Raw genomic sequence first — 19,232 nt, forward strand, 5'->3', positions numbered from 1 at the left:
TCTTCTCCTTCTGGCATCTCCATGATGCAAATGTTGGTATGCTTGAAGTTGTCCCAGAGGCTCCTTATACTATCCTCAATTTTTTTGAGTTTCTTTTCTTTTTGCTCTTATGCTTGGGTGTTTTCTTCTACCAAATCACTAATTTGATCTTCTGCTTCATCTAATTTACTATTGATTTCATCTAACATATTTTTCATTTCAGTTATTCTTCATTCTGAGTAGTTCTTTTTTTAAAATTCTTTATTGTTGAAAGTATTACCCCCAGTCCCAGGCCCTCATTGCCCCATTGTCTGTGTCCATGGGCCATGCATATATGCATACATGTTCTTTGATTTATTACCTCCCACCCACCACCCTTCCCCACTTTCCCTCTGCGATTCTGTACTCTGTTCCATGCTTCCATGTCTCTGGACCCACTCCATTCATCAGTTTATTTTGTTACTGAGATCACATGATACCTGTCTTTGACTGCCGTATTTCACTTAGCATGATACTTCCCAGGTCCTTCCATGTTGTCTCAAAGTGTAAGAGATTCCTTTTTTTCACTGCTACTTAGTATTCCCTGATATATATGTGCCACAGCTTTTTTATTCACTCATCTACTAATGGGCACTTGGGTGGTTTCTAGATCTTAGCTATTGTAAATTGTGCTGCTCTGAACATAGGGGTACATACATTTTTTCTGATTGGTGTTTCAGGTTTCTTAGGATATATTCCTAGAAGTAGGATCACTGGGTCAAATGGCAGTTCCATATTTAATTTTCTAAGGGAATTCCATACTGTTTTTCATAATGAGTGCACCAGTCTGCATTCCCACCAGCAGTGTAGTAGGGTTCCCTTTTCTCCACATTCTCTCCAGCACTTATCATTTGTTTTTTTATTGATGGTAGCCAGTCTGACAGGTGTGAGGTGATACCTCATTGTTGTTTTAATTTGCATCTCTCTGATGATCAGTGACTTTGAGCATTTTTTCATATGTGAGTTTGCCATCTGTAGTCCACTTTGGAGAAGTGTTTATTTAGGTCCTTTGCCCATTTTTAAATTGGGTTGTTTATCTTCCTTCTGTTAAGTTGTATGAGTTCCTTCTATAGTTTGGATATTAACCCTTTAACAGATGTATCATTGGCAAATATGTTCTCCCATACCAGTGGTCAGCAAACTACGGCTCAGCAAACCGCAGCTCGCGAGCCACATGCGGCTCTTTGGCCCCCTGAGTGTGGCTCTTCCACAAAATACTGGCTCTTCCACAAAATACTGACTTCTGTGCATGGGCCACGAAGTTTCAATCGCACTGTACGTGTGCGCCGGCACATGGTATTTTGTGGAAGAGCCACACTGAAGGGGCCAAAGAGCCGCATGTGGCTCGCGAGCCATGGTTTGCCGACCATGGTATACTGTGGGTTTCCACCAGGAAGGGGGGAAACAAGACTTGGATAATTTTTAAATAAAAGATCTGAACATTAAGTAAGTAAAATATGTATTATCTGCAGTTTTAAAAAATTATCTTCCAGTGACAATCAATGAGTGGACTCTAGCAAACAAGATATTTGATTCCTAGATTGATTTCCCACACCGGGAAATGGTTAAATGTTTAGATATTAGAAAAGCAATGAAAAATCTGTGAGTGTCTGACATTTTTTTCTTCTTAATCATAAACATACCATTTTATACTATACATATGGTGGTGAAATTTTGTTTGTATATATCTGAGATCAGGGTTGCAAAGACTCTCTCCCTTTCAATTCTGTGTTGGTATTTTCTATAATTATTTGTATTTTCTCAATGTCATCAAAATTTCTCTCAAAGAGAAATTCCTTATGCTGGAATTGATGGTAAATACTTGTTATTGGATGAGGGATTGATTTTCTTTTATGAAAATACTAGGGGCCCGGTGCACGAAATTCGTGCACTGGGTGTGTGTGTGTGTGTGGGGGGAGTGTCCCTCAGCCCAGCCTGTCCCCTCTCACATACTGGGAGCCCTCAGGCGTTGACCCCCATCACCTTCCAATCGCAGGATCAGCCCCTTGCCTAGCCTGACGCCTGGGCCAGAGGCATCAGGCCTGGGCAGGGGACCCTCATTTCCCCCCATCACTGGTTCTGCCCCCAGCCCAGGCCTGATGCCTCTGGCCCAGGCGTCAGGCCTAGGCAGGGGACCCCCAGACGCCTCTGATTGCTGGCTCTGCCCCTTGCCCAGGCCTGACGCCACCGCCAGAGGTGTCAGGCTTGGACAGGGGACCCCCATCTCCCCCCGATCACTGGCTCTGGCCCCCGCCCAGGCCTGATGCCTCGGCCAGAGGAGTTGACCCTCATCACCCTCCAATCACCAATCACCGGATCGGCCCCTTGACCAGGCCTGAGGCCTCCGGCAGAGGTGTCAGGCCTGGGCAGGGGATCCCCAGTTCCCCGCGGTTGCAGGCTCTGCCCCTGCCCAGGCCTAACGCCTCTGGCCTAGGTGTCCGGCCCGGGCAGCGGGGACCCGCAGCTGCAGCGGCCCCGCGATCGTGGGCTTCGCTTTAGGCCCAGGCAAGGGACCCCTAGCTCACGGGACTGCCAGCTTCAACCGTGCCCAGCTCCCATCGCTGGCTCCACCCCTACTTCCTGCTATCACTGGCCAGGGCGGAAAAGGCACCTGATTCTCCGATCATGGCTGGGGGGCAGGGCAAAGGCGGCCCCAGGGCCGCCTTTGCCCTGCCCCCCAGCTCTTAGCTCCCCCCTGGGTTTCCAATCACTGTCAGTGGCAGGGGGCTTCTTCCTGCTTTCCCTTTCGCCTCCCTGCATTGTGCCTACATATGCAAATTAACCGCCATCTTGTTGGCAGTTAATTTGCATATAGCCCTGATTAGCCAATGAAAAGGGTATCGCCGTACACCAATTACCATTTTTCTCTTTTATTAGTGTAGATTTTCTTCTACTTCATCTATTGGCTAGTTGTGGGACTTCCCTTTCCATTTCTACTGTAATACAATTCTAAGTTGAAAACAGATCTGTAAAGAAACAAGGATTCCAGGAGTTGTATTCCTCTAGCCCAGAATGAATTTGGCAGCAACGGGAATGACATATTTTTACCTGGTCTGAATTAGAATGCATTTCTATGTCATAGTATACATTTGGTTAAGTATTAAAGAAATACTATTCTAGTAAGAAATAGATTCATCCTGGTCAGTGTGGCTCGGTGGTTGAGTGTTGACCTATGAACCAGGAGGTCACAGTTCAATTCCTGGTCAAGGCACATGCCCTTGGATCCCCAGTAGGGAGTGTGCAGGAGGCAGTTGTTCAATGATTCTCTCTCATCATTGATGTTTCTATCTCTCTCTCTCTCTCCCTTCCTCTCTCTGAAATCAATAAAAACATTAAAAAAAATAAAGAAATAGAATCATAATTTAAAAACAGATGTTTTCCCCCAAAGGACTATTCTGTTTGAGTTTATCTACTCTTAGTTGTACCCTGTACTTTTACTTCCCTGCAAACTCATTATCTGAACCTATTACTCACTCTACCCTTCATCTGAGATTTTCTACACAAACTAAGAGGAAGTTGTTCTGGGAAACAAATTATGGTTTATATGAAAAGGGATTGAATGAACAAAAACTGTATAGTTTTCTAACGATTTCATATGTATGTCCTTATATATAAAGATTTATTATATAATTTTATATATACAACATATATGTTACATTTTAACAAAAAAACTAAACATGAACTTCTTAACATGTAATTCAAAACATATATAGTTTAAGCTGTGGTGTGTTTTTGTTTGTTTTTTAAATAAAGGTAATAAATTTTCCTTCACATTGGTATTTCATATGCCTGTTGATAAATTTTTATAAGTAACAAAGAGATAGTATTTGCCTTTCATGATATCAAGGGTATTCACATAACATTAAATTGATATATTTTTATCTATTCTCTGCTTGAGTAAACTCAACAGATAAAAATACATATTTTAAAGTAGAAGATGATTGCTAAAGTCAGTCTGATAGATTTTAAACATGAATTATTTACAAAAATATAAATTACTCCTAGTTGCACATACCACCCTGATACATAAGGAATAGCTGTGTACTATGGACATTATAATATTCTTAATTTATGCTTTATTAGACTTACATGTTTAAAATACTAGCATGTTAAAAACCATTGCTCCTTATTTTTGCAAACTTACAAGAGTTCCTACTTTCTTTCTTTTCTTTTTTTTTTTAACAGATATAAGCTTACCAAAGTCGGCAACAATATGCTACACAGCTGCCTTGCTCAAAGCAAGAGCTGTCTCTGACAAGTAAGTGAGTAACAACGTGTGTGCTAAGTGCCCTACCGACTCCAGGAGATGTTGCTTCTGAGAGTTTCCCTGGAAGTCTCCTATTCGATGAGCCCCTGCTTATGAGCATGCATTTTCCAGAATCTGCTGATCTTTTCTTTCACTGCCAGCAAGGGTGTGAGAATCCCTAAAGAGGGATTTATATACAATTCCATGCCTCTGAAGTGACTTTTTTTCTTTTTTTTTTGCCAGATAATTCATACCAAAAGGCCTGCTTAGTACTTAACACAAAATGCCTTTCTTTTATTCATTTTTTGCATATTCCTGTTTCTTCAGCAGTCCAAGACTGGGTAGTAATATGGCAGAGGGGGTGGTCATCTCCATTCTTTGTCTCATCTACTCCCAACCAACCCCCCGCCCAGGGTCTGTTTACTTTGAGTGGCCATCTCAATGGGATATTTGCCCATTTTACTCAGGCAAGTGACTGTGGCATAGAGAATTTCCATAAACATCCAAGACGACTGGCAGGTGAGAAAGAATAGATGGCTTAACTGTTTTTCAGTCAGAAACACACTTCCCATGCACTCCCTTGGTCCCATTGAAAATCAGATCACAGGGAAAGAAAATAGCCTCTGCCGTGTCAGACAGGTTTGCTGTTAAGTGTGTGTGCACTTCAAGACCGAAGTAATTGTCTTTCATTCTTTTTTGTCCTGTAGATCGCCAGTACCTACTGCAACATCTTTTCTCCCTACACAGCGACTCCAGCTTGGGAGGGCAGGGCCAGGGTTGTCACAGCTTCCCCTGTGGTGTCTGCCTGCCAAGCACAGCTCTGGAGTTAGCCCTGGGTGTGAGGTGAGAAAGAGATTGCATGGTCTGGTTTTTTTCATCCACTTGGGCAGGTGTCTGGCCCGCAGTTGGGGCATGCACACCCCCCGCCAGCCCGGCCGCAGGCAGGTTCTCCTGCTGCCGCTGAGGCTGCACGGCTTACCCCCCAGGGCAGCACTGATGCTGGGTTGGGAGCTCCTTGAAAATTCTCCCCAGTTTTGTTTTTAACCAAGTGTGCTCTCCTGTAACCTAGTTTTCTCTTTTCCTACACTGTCGGCCCTCATCAGTCCTATCCCCTCCCCTGACCTAAGCAGGTGCCCCAGAGAAAATTTAGATAGCTATTTAGACAGAGAGACTTGACAGCTGAATTTAATTTCTGCCACGATTAGATGCAAACACGCTTTCTGCTTCTGTGGGGGTTTTTGTTGGCCTTGGTCTGAGGTGTCACTCAGAGGTTCCATGTAGTGGAGGTTTGGAAAGGTCATGCCATTGGCTTGCTGTGGTTTTATGGGCCCTTCATATGTAGATGCCACTCTGGGTTGATGCCCAAGCAGTGGTCCCAACTGGATGGTGTTTGTCTTTCTGCTTTTCAGATTCTCTCCCGAGGCTGCATCTCGACGGGGGCTGAGCACAGCAGAGATGAATGCAGTCGAGGCCATTCATAGAGCTGTTGAGTTCAATCCTCACGTGCCAAAAGTGAGTATGTGGAATCCCCACAGGAACTCATTATGATAGCAGAGAAAATGTTCCATGACCACAGTATCGTGTCTTGAATGCAAACAGTAATAAAAAAATGAATTGCATCCAACAAACGTTGAGGTCTTGTATAATCTATGATTATTAACTTCATTTTTAAGCAAAAGCTACATTCAAGAGGCTTTGGGGCTGGTTTTCAGCCTTTGTATACTAGTAATCAGGGTAAATTGATAGACCTGGCTTAGGCAGTCCAGGTCAAGAAAGTCTGAAATTGGCAAACTGTGGAGATCTCAAGGGTGTTGATGTATTTGACAGGAATTTCACACAAGTTTCTAGTATTACTTAGACCCAACTTGGGAAACGAACCTTGTTGTGAACAAAAGTGGTAAAAAAATACTTACCAATATGACCTTCTATGTCTTTCTAAATAAATGATAAGTAATTAGCAGTGGCAAGAAGTTAATAGGGAAAACCTCCAAGTATGAAGAAGTATTATTCTTTTGACTTGTGAGTGCCATTTCAGTAAGTCTCTGTAGTAGGAAATATTTAACCACATGATTAACCAATTTATAACTATAATTACCCATTATAAATACAAATTTAATATTTCTAATGTATTTTTTCTGAATTTTATTTTAAGGGAGTCAGTCATGGTAGAAATATACAGATATTTCTATAACCTTTTGTTCAGGGGATGGATGTTTATTTATGATTTACCTATATTTGAGTACCTACTATGTGATAGGCACATCACTTAACATTTTCAGTTTTTTAATATTATGCAGCACATTTTGACCTCTAGGAAACTATTCCTGCTGTGCATATCAGGGCAGAATTTTCTTGGCAAAATGTCTTGTGAAGACTTTATTGTGAAAAGTGACAAAAGAAGTCTGTGGTGAAAGTGCCGCAGTTGCCGCAGTTACGGGAGGGCTATCCATCCACCCTAGGCCCAGTGCATGATGACCAGCCTAGCATCTGTAGGCGTAGGTATTGTGTGTAGAGTAGGATAAAATACTTCTCTTTAATCTTTTTCAGCTAAGTTAAAAATGTTCACTCAAATTTTATTAAAATGTAAAACTAGTTAGGAAAACTTCATACTGAATTACAGTAAACTGAAGTCATTAACTAATATTTGTTAAATGCCATTCACTAACTACAGAGCTATCCTATGAAAATAAATAAGGCTCTTTTAGAAATAGTATTGGACAGTAGAGTCCTAGATGCTGAGACAAGAACTTGCATTCAAGTCCTGCTCTGTTACTTGGGCTTAGCATCTCTGAACTCAGAATTTCAAATGAAGATAAAAATATAAAGATAAAGATAAGGTGAGATAATACAGTCAAAGTTTTTAAAAATACTTGAGCACTATATGTTTGTAAATTATTAAAATTGTTAATGTTTTACTTGGTGGTGGTGGCGCATTAAAGTCTCAGAATCATGTCTTAACTTTTCTAGTTATGCCAACCAGAGCCTTATAACCCTGGGGCTCAAGCTAGAAAACTGGTGTAATACCTGTTGGTATTTTAATTGAAACTGTTGTTTAATTCTTGGTAATGGTCTTAAATGGTTAGTTCAGCCTCTAGAAAGAGTATTAAAAGCCCTAAGAAACAGGTCTAGCTACCATGGAAGAATATGACTCAGTCAACTAGCACTCTCCCTGCCAAAGTGGAAACATTTTAAGTATTTGATTTCACTCTATTTTCTAATCATTAAATGGAGAAAAGATAGGCTATTCAGGTAAAATGATTGTCTACCACTTTTATTTGTTGGCGATTGTGCCGAAGGGAAACTTGTTTCCAGATCTTCTTCTTTCAACGTTTCCATGAAGAAAAGGTCCTGTGAATACTGGCCTCATATGCCCGGAATTAAATGCAAATCTCTGGTTCATGTATATTATATGCAGGCTGCTGTAAACATCTTTTATACATGTTCTGCAGTTTATTGCACTGCTTGCTAATACTTCAGTAAACACACCCACGCACATGCATACATACACACACATTGGTGCCTTTTAAGACAGAGAATAGCCTTAATTGTAATGAGATATCAATGATATCAATGAAGAACATTGGGTGGGGCAAAAGTATGTTTACAGCTGTGAGCACCACGAGAAGCACAAAGTATATTCTTGTATTACTAACTATTAATTACTAGAGGCCTGGTGCACGAAATTTGTGCACTTGGAGGGTGGGGGGCGGGGGGGAGAGTGTGTCCCTCAGCCCAGCCTGCACCCTCTCTAATCTGGGACATCCCTCTCACAATCCAGGACTGCTGGCTCCCAGCTGCTCACCTGCCTGTCTGCCTGATTGCCCCTAACCACTTCTGCCTGCCAGCCTGATCACCCCCTAACCACTCCCCTGCCAGCCTGATCAATGCCTAACTTCTCCCCTGCTGGCCCAGTCACAACCAACTGCCCTCCCCTGCTGGCCTGGTCGCCCCTAACTGCCCTCCCCTGCAAGCCTGGTCCCCCCCAACTGCCCTCCCCTGCTGGCCTGGTCCCCCCCAACTGCCCTCCCCTGCTGGCCATCTTGTGGCTGTGGGTGCCGCCATCTTTGAGGGTGGGGCAGTCAATTAGCATATTCCCTCCTTATTAGCTGTGGGTGCCGCCATCTTTTGCAATAGTGTGAGGGTCAATTAGCATATTCCCTCTTTATTAGATAGGATTGCATTATTGTTTATACAAACAACTGTTAACTTACTTTTGCTTCGCCCTGTATAAACTCTTAGACTCTTGGTATAAGAAGGGGCCTTAATGGTTACCTAGGACACTTTTCCATCCTAAGCTTGACTCTCTCCTTATAGTGATATTATGATAGTTATTTTATTATTGGCTTCTATTGGATGTTTACTATGTGCCAAGCACAATGCTAACTGAACTACATATGTTATCTCATTTATTTTTCATAACAACATTGTGAAGTATATCATGTTATTGTCTCTGCTTCACAGAGGAGGGCACTGCCGGTTTGAGAGGTTAAGTAACCTGTTCATGGTCACACAGTAAACAAATGACAGAGCCTGAACTGATCTGGGTTCACTAGCTCTTAAACATCACTCTCCACTGGTTGCAGACAGCCTAGGCTTGACATTTCAAATGATGACAAGCACATCCCTTCGTAGGCCCTCAATTCCTTGTGGACAGTTCCTACTTCTTCAAGATATTATCATGTCTTAAACACTTCCCTGGCTCTTTTCCTCTCTCTCAGGAAGTTTTCAGTGGCCTACCATAGGAATTTCCAGTACCTTCACACTGTTTTACCCAATTACAGTCTTCTTAGGAGAAAAAAATACCAAATATAGTGGCTGAGAACTGCCTTTCATGCATTTTTAGCTTAGTTCCATTAGGTATTCCATTAAGCAAAGGTACACAGTTAATATTTTAGCATTCAGTGAAAAATATTATTTACTCCAGGAGGTTTACTCTTAGGAATGAAGAGTAACCTGCGAACATGAGAAGTAGGAGTATCTCTCTTAACCACATCACAGGAATGGGAAATAAATAAAAGCAGTGAAAAGCCGTGGGTCTCTATTCTGCAGAACCCTCTTAAGAGTCAGCTGGATTCTAAATATGAGGATTTCTGAAGCTCTGGCCTGCAGCACATTATAAGGAGGAAGCAGCCCGTAGACTCATCATTACAAATCAGTTCCCTTCCTGAGGAACTGCAGCGGCGTCTCCAGCCCCACAGGTCCCTTCATCACCTGCCCCCACTTGTTTTTCATTTTCCCAGCTCCTTCTAGCGGACTGTTAATTGTTCCAGAAACATTCTCTTCCCCTTCCCTCTTTGCTGCTTCTGCGGAAATCCTACTCATCCTTCACCCCACCATTAAAAGCCTCTACCAGGAAACTGTACCTTCCTCATCCCAGAATCAGTCACTCCCTGTGTGATCTCTCACTATAGTGCATTGATTATGTACTTACTGCTTACTCTTTTTCTGAGGATGACTAGGGGTGTTAGGATCTTAACTTTTTATATCAGAGAAAATTATATAAATATATTACCATCATATAGTCATAATTAAGACTATTTCATTCTGCACATTTTTAATACTAAGGAATCATAGTCACACAGTATATTTGTATTTTTAAAAAACATGGGCCACTTAAATTGGACTTTATGGTTGGGTATTAGGAATATATCTATTCTTTTCTTGGGGAGGATCATCAAATTTTCTGGTTCTTTGACTTTAAAAAGGCTATCCTCTAACATTAAAGTCCAAGTCTTTTAGTCATGTGCCTTTAAACACTTTAAAATGCTGTATTCTCAGTAACTATTTTCTGTATGATTTACTGTAATATGTTTATGTCATAAGAAACACAAATCATGAAATCTACCTTAACAAATTTTTAAGTATACAGTACAGTGTTAATTATATTCACATCGTGTGCAGCAGATCTCTAGAACCTTCTCTTTCATCACTGAACTCTGTATCATTGCACAGCAACTTTCCATTCATCCCTCCCCCAGTCATGGTAACCACCATCCACTTTCTGTGTCTGTAAAGGTGGCTGCTTTAGACACCTCCTATACATGGAGTCATGCCGTATTGGTCCTTCTGTGACTGGCTTTTTTTGGATTCTGAATACGAGGATTTCTGAAGCTCTACTGGTAGCTTGTACTTACTCCAAGTTCATCCACATCACAGCATAGGACAGGATTTCCTTCCTCTTTAAAGCCTGATTAACATTCCATTGTGTGTGTATGTGTGTTCATTCATTTATTGATGGAGATATAAGTTGTTCCTACCTCTGCCGGAGGCCTCAGGCCTGGTCAAGGGGCCAATCCGGTGATTGGTGATCGGAGGGTGATGAGGGTCAGCTCCTCTGGCCGAGGCATCAGGCCTGGGCGGGGGGCTGAGCCGGGGATTGGGGGGATATGATGGTCCCCTTGCCCAGGCCTGAAGCCTGGGTCAGAGGCATCAGGCTTGGGCAGGGGGTGGAGCAAGCGATCAGAGGGAGATGGGGGTCCCCTGCCCAGGCATGATTCCTGGGCCAGAGGCCTCAGGCCTGGGCGGGGGCCAGAGCCAGTGATCGGGGGGAGATGGGGGCCCCCTGTCCAAGCCTGACACCTCTGTCAGAGGCGTCAGGCCTGGGCAAGGGGCCGATACTGTGATTGGAGGGTGATGGGGGTCAACGCCTGAGGGCTCCCAGTATGTGAGAGGGGGCAGGCTGGGCTGAGGGACACTCCCCCCCCCCACACCCAGTGCACGAATTTCGTTCACCGGGCCCCTAGTATATATATATACATATATATATACACATATATATATATATGTATATATATACATATATATATTTTTTTTCTTCTTTCACTATGAAAATGCTTTAATGGTGTCTGTACAACTCAGATGTCAAGACAGGAAGAACAGCAGTGCACACAGTGAGACAGGATCATGAGGACAGACTGAGAGTGAATAGAGTTCTCACGCTTCCGGTAGCAGGTGCTCTAGGCCACCTCCTCCTCGGCCTCCTCTTCAAACTCCCCCTCCTCCTCGGCCGTGTCATCCTAGTACTGCTGGTACTCGGACACCAGGTCATTCATGTTGCTCTCGGCCTTGGTGAACTCCATCTCATCCATGCCCTCGCCCGTGTACCAGTGCAGGAAGGCCTTGTGCCAGAACATGGCCGTGAACTGCTCGGAGATGCGCTTGAACAGCTCCTGGATGGCCGTGCTATTGCCGATGAAGGTGGCTGACATCTTCAGCCCCCGGGGCGGGATGTCCCACACGGCCGTCTTCACATTGTTGTGGATCCACTCCACGAAGTAGCTGCTGTTCTTGTTCTGCACATTGAGCATCTGCTCGTCCACCTCCTTCATGGACATGCAGCCGGGAACACGGCATATATAATGCTAATATGCAAAGTGTCCCCTCGGGAGTTCAACCAGGAGGCCAGGAGTTCGATCTCTCACTATGATGTGCACTGACCACCAGGAGGCAGCACAGAACGAAGGAATGCCCTGGCCAGCAGCTGGCAGCCAGGGAAGGAAGGCCTCAGTGGCAGCCAGAAGAAAAACCCCGATCAGCCCTGATCGCCGGCCAGGCCTAAAGGACCCTACCTGTGCACTAATTTCGTGCACTGGGCCTCTAGTTTTGAATAATGCTACAATGAACATGGGAGTGCAAATATCTCTTCAAGGTCCGTTTTTCAGTTCTTTTGGGTGAATATCCAGAAGTGGGATTGCTGGATCATATGGTAGTACTATTGTTAAGTTTTTTTTTTGTTGTTCTTTTTTTCAATTAAATCTTTATTGTTCAGATTATTACATTAGTTACTCTTTTTTCCCACCATAACTCCCCTCCACCCAGTTCCCACCCCATCCTCCGCCCTCACTCCCCACCCACTGTCCTCACCCATAGGTGCACGATTATTGTCCAATCTCTTCCCTCACCCCCACACCCCTTCCCCCCCAAGAATAGTCAGTCCATTCCCTTTCTATGTCCCTGATTCTATTATGATCACCAGATTATTTATTCACTTAATTCTTAGATTCACTTGTTGATAGATGCATGTTTGTTGTTCATAATTTGTATCTTTACCTTTTTCTTCTTCTTCCTCTTCTTAAAGGATACCTTTCAGCATTTCATATAATACTGGTTTGGTGGTGATGAACTCCTTTAGCTTTTTCTTATCTGTGAAGCTCTTTATCTGGCCTTCACTTCTGAATGATAGCTTTGCTGGATAAAGTAGTCTTGGTTGTAGGTTCTTGGTATTCATCACTTGGAATATTTCTTGCCACTCCCTTCTGGCCTGCAAAGTTTCTGTTGAGAAATCAGCTGACAGTCGTATGGGTATTCCCTTGTAGGTAACTGATTTTCTTTCTCTTTCTGCTTTTAGGATTCTCTCTTTGTCTTTTGCTCTTGGCATTTTAATTATGATGTGTCTTGGTGTGGTCCTCTTTGGATTCCTTTTGTTTGGGGTTCTCTGCACTTCCTGGACTTGGAAGTCTATTTCTTTCACCAGATAGGGGAAGTTTTCTGTCATTATTTCTTCAAATAGGTTTTCAATATCTTGCTCTCTCTCATCTTCTGGCACCCCTATAATTCTGATGTTGGTACGCTTGAAGCTGTCCCAGAGGCTCCTTACACTATCTTCGTATTTTCGGATTCTTTTTTCATTTTGCTTTTCCGGTTGGGTGTTTTTTGCTTCTTTGTATTTCAAATCTTTGACTTGATTCTTGCGACCCTCTGGTCTGCTGTTGGGAGTCTGTATAATATTCTTTATTTCAGTCAGTGTATGCTTAATTTCTTGTTGGTTCTTTATCACAACATCGAGGGTCTCATTAGATTTCTTGAGGATCTCACTACATTTATCGGCAGTCTCACCAGTCTTCTTGAAGATCTCACTACATTTATCGGTGGTCTCACCAGTCTTTTCGAGGGCCTTATTAAGTTTATCGGCGGCTTCTAGACAGTTCTTTAAAGACCTTAAAAGTGTGGTTTTGAACTCTATATCCAACAGTTTGCTTTCCTCCAATTTTGTTGTTTGTGTCCTGTTTCATTGTCTCGGCATTTTTTATGCTTCGCTGTGTCGATAGAGTGCCTTTCTGTGCTAAGTGTCCCAATTACCTGAGGTAGACACTCTTGGTGCACCCCCTTGTGGGCTTTGTGCACAGTCTTGTTGTAGTTAAGCCTTGATTGTTGTAGTTATCACTGTGAGGAATTGACCTCCAGGCCAATTGGCTGTGAGAATCAGCTGTGTCTGCAGTGGGAGAACTTCTGTGCTGGATACACCCCTCTGGGGAAAGACTTGCTTCAATGGGGCTTTGGTGCTCACTGAGTCTGCCCCCTGAGTGTGTCTTTTATGGTCCCACGGAGCTGCAAACTGGATGGTCCCACTCTGACCTCTGGGCTTCCTGGCTCCTGGATCTCTAGGGAGGTGCTAATCTAGCCTTTGCCTGAGGCTATCCAGCAAAAGTCTCCCTGCAGGGCTTGGGTGGGGCGGGTCCCACAGGATCAACAGGGCGGGGTTAGCAATTATGGCTGCTCTCAGTCTTGCCCTCAGAGGCTCTGCTTCTGAGTGTCCCAGTAATCGTTACAAGCCCCACGGAGAGAAAGCTGCCCTAGGGTTCTGAGCGATGCCAGACAGTCCCACTTCTCCCATATGAGTCTGGGTCCCTAGAGACTCGCCTGGAACTGGAGCTCAGAGCCTGAGACTCCCTCCTGATTGAAAACGACAACCGCGCCCTCAGCCGCCAGCCCGCTCCGCATGCACTCCGAACCTTAGTATTTTACTTCAGCACTGCACCTCCTCTGAGTCTCGGTATGTTTTTCTCTTTCCTCCTAGTTGTACAACTTCCACTCAGCCAGCCTTCCTGTGGTTCTGGGTGATGTCCGTTCCGTCTTTTAGTTGTATTTTTGAAGTGGTTGTTCGAGGCAGCAAACTCCGGTGTTTACCTATGCCGCCATCTTGGTTTCTAGCCTATTAAGTTTTTGAAGAAATTCCATACTGCTTTCCATAGTGGCTGCATTGTTTTACAGTGCCCAGGGGTTCCAATTTCTCCACTTCCTTGCTAGCAATTTTTATATTCTCTTTTTAAAAAAATAGTAGCCATCCTAACATGTGTGAGGTAATATCTCATTGTGGTTTTGATTTGAATTTCCCTCATTGTTAGTGATGATGAGCATCTTTTCATGTACCTGTTGGCCATCTCTATGTCTTTGGAGAAATGGCTGTTCACGTCTTTAGCCCACTTTTTATTCAAGTCTTTTCCCATTTTTAAATATAATACATTATAAATATGTATACATATGTAGTTCACAAATTTTTCTCCCATTGCATAAGTTGCCTTTTCACTCTATTGATTGTTTCATTCTGGTGATTGTTTTTGCTGCACAGAAGCTTTTTATTTTGATGTAGTCCCACTTGTCTATTTTTGCTTTTGTTGCTTGTGCAGTCTTTCAAGAAATTATTGTTAAGACAAATGTTATGAAATTTTTATCCTATGTATTCTTCTAGAAGCTTATAGTTTTAGGTCTTACATTTAAGTCCTTAATGCATTTTGAGTTGATTTTTGTGTATGGTGTAATATTAAGGTTCAATGTGTTTTGCATATGGACATCTAATTTTTCCAGCACCATTTGTTGAAGAAAATGATTTAAATCTTGTGTCTTCTATTGTAGACATCAGGTTTTTGTCCATCTCAATAGAGCACTATTTTGGGCTAAAGATTTTTTTATATTTAGGATAGATAAACAGAATGGGAATTACTGAGTAACATATAGGAGTACTTTAGGGCTCTTGATATTTATTGCCAAATTGCTTACCAAAAAAGATGGTAGCAGTTTGCACTCCCATCAGCAGGCTACTCCTTTACCATTTCATCACACCTTCACCAACATTGAGCAGTTTATTTAAAACAGAAAGAAGGAAAACAAAAAATATTTATGCTTTTAATAGGTACAAATGGAATTCTATTCTTTTAGTTTGCTTTTTTATTCTTTTATTCTGTTCTTTTGTATTCTATTCTTTTAATTTGCTACTACTAGTAAGCAAATTATGTAGACTACCTATTATCTACACTAATAAAAGAGAAAGATGCAAATTGACCATACCTTCATGATGCCCACCAGCCAATCAGGAGTGAGTATGCAAATTAACCTCATCGCCTCTGTGGAGACTGACAGCAGGGAGGAGGCAGCACTCAGCAAGGCCTGCTTGGCTGTCGCCACGGCAACTGGGGAGCAGGCAAGCGGGACCGCAGGCAGCTCCCAGCATGGCCTGCTTGGCTGTCACCGTGGCTACCCAGGAGCAGGCAAGCACATCCCGCAGGCAGCTCCCCGCACAGCCTGCTTGGCCGTCGTCGCGGTGACCAGGGAGCAGGCAAACCCGGCCCACAGGCAGCTCTCAGTATGGCCTGCTTGACCGTCACCTCGGCTACCTGGGAGCAGTCAAGCACAGCCCGCAGGCAGCTCCCAGCAGCAGCTCCCAGCACGGCCTGCTTGGCCGTTGCCTTGGCAACTCGGGAGCAGGCAAGCACAGCCCACAGGCAGCTCCCAGCATGGCCTGCTTGGCCGTCACCATGGTGACCCAGGACCAGGCAAGCACCGCCTACAGGCAGCACCCAGCACAACCTGCTTGGCAGTCACTGTGGTGTGGAGCAGGCAGGCCCTGCAGAAAACCACGGGGAGCAGGCCTAAGCTGTCAGTAGGACATCCCCTGAGGGCTCCCAGATTGGATAGGGTGCAGGTCAGGCTGAGGGACACACTCCCCCCCCCAGCCCCCCACCCCCACATGAATTTCATGCACTGGGCCTCTAGTGGGAAAATATAACAATGGAGCAAGGGGTAGCAACATAAAGGCAGGCAGACCTGTAAAGTATTATTGAAAGCGTTCCAAGGTATGTGAAACAAGGATTCCTACTACTTCCTGTCTGTGCATCAAGGGAACTATGGGAAGGGGGAATTAATTATCTCCTTGTCCATTTCCTTTTTAATAAAATGGAGATAAAAATTAAGGTTGCCCTAGCTGGTTTGGCTCAGTGGATAGAGCATCGGCCCATGGATTGAAGGGTTGCAGGTTTCGATTCTGGTCAAGGGCACATACCTCGGTTTCAGACTCAATCCCCGACCCGGTCGAGGTGTGTGCGGGAGGCAACCAATTGATGTGTGTCTCTCACATCGATGTTTCTCTGTCTCTTCCTCCTCCTTTCCACTCTCTCTAAAAATCAATGTAAAATTATCCTCAGGTGAGGATTAATGAAAAAAAAAATAAGGTTGATGAAAAGTAAGTGGAATTACATTGTGTAATTCATCCAGTACATAGTAGGTGCTCAATTCCTGTTGGTCCTTTCATCATCTCTTCCCTTATAACTTCAGCTCTATTTCTGTACTTTCAGGCTAGGTAAAATAGGCTAACTAGAAGTATGCATTAACTGGTATTTCTTGGGCCACCATAGTCTGAAGAAGGACAATCAGACAGTGTAACAGGAGAGGCTCTAACATGTCCTGGCTGCACCTATTATCTTCATGAATTCCCAGTTTGTAACTTTTTAGTAAGGCTTTCTTGTGGCAGATTAAAGTTATCCATTTCTGATCTCTGTCTTGTACAGGGTGGGGCAAAAGTAGGTTTACAGTTGTTCATATGGAAAATAATACAATAAATAATACAAGAATAAACTGTTTATTGTATTCACAACTGCAAACCTACTTTTAAACCACCCTGTATTCTTGTTTCACCCTAGGAGATGTATTGGTGAAAATTCTACAACTTTTTTAAATTCTTCTAGGATTTTATTGGTTTTTCAACTTACATTTAAGTCTTTTATCCATTTAGAGTTTATTCTTGTGTATGGTGTATGTTGGTGGTTTCATTTCTTTTCTTTTTTCTTTTTATTTTTTCTTTCTTTTCTTTTTTTTGCATGTACCTGTCTAATTTTCCAAACACCATTTATTGAAGAGACTGTCTTTACTCCATTGTATATGCATGCTTCCTTTGTCAAATACTAATTCACCATAATATGTGGGTCTATTTCTGGGGTCTCTGTTTGTACCATTGATCTACTGTAGTGTTCTGGTGGAGCCTTAAGGGTTAATTTTGTATCTTGCTACTTGTGCCAGTACCAGGCTGTTTTGATTAGATTGACTTTGTAGTATAGTTTGATATCCAGCATTGCAATTCTTCCAACTTTGTTCTTTTTTTTTTTTTCTTCAAGATTGCTGCGGCTACTTGAGGTCTTTTTGGTCCCATATAAATTTTTGGTGTATTTGTTCTAGATCTTTGAAATATGCCATTGGTATTTTAATAGGAATTGCATTGAATCTATAGATTGCTTTGGGTAATATGGACATTTTAATTATGTTAACTCTACCAATTCATAAATACATTATATTCTTCCACTTGTTTATATCTTCCTCTATTTCTTTTTTCAATGTCCTATAGTTGTCTGAGTACAGGTCTTTTATCTTCTTAGTTAAGTTTATTCCTAGGCCTCTTATTTTTTTCACTGCAGTGGTAAATGGGATTTTTTTTTTAAATTTCTCTTTGGTGTATAAAAAATGCTATCAATTTCTGGATGATAATTTTGTATCTTGCTACTTTGCCAATTCATTTATTAAATCTAGTACAATGAACCCTCAATTTTGTGGCCCTTGATTTAACATTCAGATTTTAATGGACAAAATTCCGGTATATACTATATGAGAAAATTAATACCATGTTAAATTTAAAATGCTTTTAACCAAGATTTACTTGTAATTAAATTAACAACTTATTTTTTGTTATTAATTTATTGTTATTTTTAACAAATTATAGTGAATAGCCAATATGTTAAAAAAAACACTGTAGTAATTTCACCAACATAAATAAATATTACATATACTACTATAGTCAACATATTTAAATCCAAGAGTCACCTCTGGTAAACAGCGTTCGGTGAATGTTTAGCACATGGTCACACCGTATTACATGTGGTAATTAGTTTTGTTGTCACGTGGCATGACTTTCTGCTTTAATTCCTGTCGGCCAATAATCTAATGCACACTAAACCAGGCCCCAGCCATGTGCATTTGTTTACTCGCAGTGACTGGTGAATGCAAGCATTTACTAGACCTATTCAGTATAAATTTAAAATTATAGTAATGCATATAGAAAGATTTTATGTGAAATTAAACTTTTCGTGCGTACTTAATTTTAATTACACAAACATGTCTACATAAGTGAAAACATTAAACTAATTTGTCAATTTTTTAATATACATAAGTGGATAACCTACCTTATTATATAACACACTTTCAGCTTTAACAGACACCCCCTTGCCTGAATTATTCTGTTATTTCGAGGTTTTACTGTAGAGTTCTGGTGGAGCCTTAAGGGTTTTCTATGTACAATATCATATCATCTGTGAATAATCACACTGTTACTTCCTCCTTTCCAATTTCTACGCCTTTTATTTTTTCTTGTCTTCTGATCACTGTGGCTAGTACTTCAGTACTGTGCTGAATAAGAATGGTGAAAACAGAGAACCCTGTCTCATTCCTGTTCTTACAGGAAACACTTTTAGTTTTTGCCCATTGAGTACAATGTTGGCTGTAGGTTTGCTGGATTTTGTTGAATGTTTTTTCTGCATCTATTGATAGGATTATGTGATTTTTATCCTTCATTTTGTTTATGTGATGCATCGCACATATTGATTTGCGAATATTGTACCATCCTTGCATCCCTGGAATAAATCCCACTTGGTCTTGATGTATAATCTTTTTAGTGTATTGCTGGATCCAATTTGCCAATATTTTGTTGAGGATTTTAGCATCTATGTTCATCATGGATATTGGCCTATAATTTTCTTTCTTTGTAGTGTCTTTATCTCATTTGGGAACTAGGATAATGCTAGCCTTGTAAAAAGAGCTTGGAAGTCTTCTCTTCTTTTGATTTTTTGGAATAATTTGAGGAGGATAGGTGTTAGTTCTTCTTTGAACATTTGATAAAACTCACCTGTACATTTGTCTGGCCCAAGACTTT

General features: G+C 42.1%; 1 protein-coding gene across 7 annotated transcripts in view; it reads left to right on the forward strand.

Annotated features, from left to right (window-relative positions):
• The window catches only part of ST7 (suppression of tumorigenicity 7), a 327,721-nt gene that overhangs the window by 263,223 nt on the left and 45,266 nt on the right, over positions 1 to 19,232 (forward strand). For all 7 annotated transcript variants that reach the window (XR_009454691.1, XM_059711627.1, XM_059711621.1 and 4 more), the window contains 2 exons: positions 4,204 to 4,276; positions 5,674 to 5,776. Coding sequence is in view for 6 of the 7 variants with exons in the window: in XM_059711627.1 (XP_059567610.1) it covers positions 4,204 to 4,276; positions 5,674 to 5,776 (176 nt within the window). In the remaining variant the exon portion in view is untranslated. The remainder of the gene's footprint in view (positions 1 to 4,203; positions 4,277 to 5,673; positions 5,777 to 19,232) is intronic.

This window comes from Myotis daubentonii, chromosome 10 (assembly GCF_963259705.1).
Source record: "Myotis daubentonii chromosome 10, mMyoDau2.1, whole genome shotgun sequence".
In the NCBI taxonomy this organism is placed as follows: domain Eukaryota; kingdom Metazoa; phylum Chordata; class Mammalia; order Chiroptera; family Vespertilionidae; genus Myotis; species Myotis daubentonii.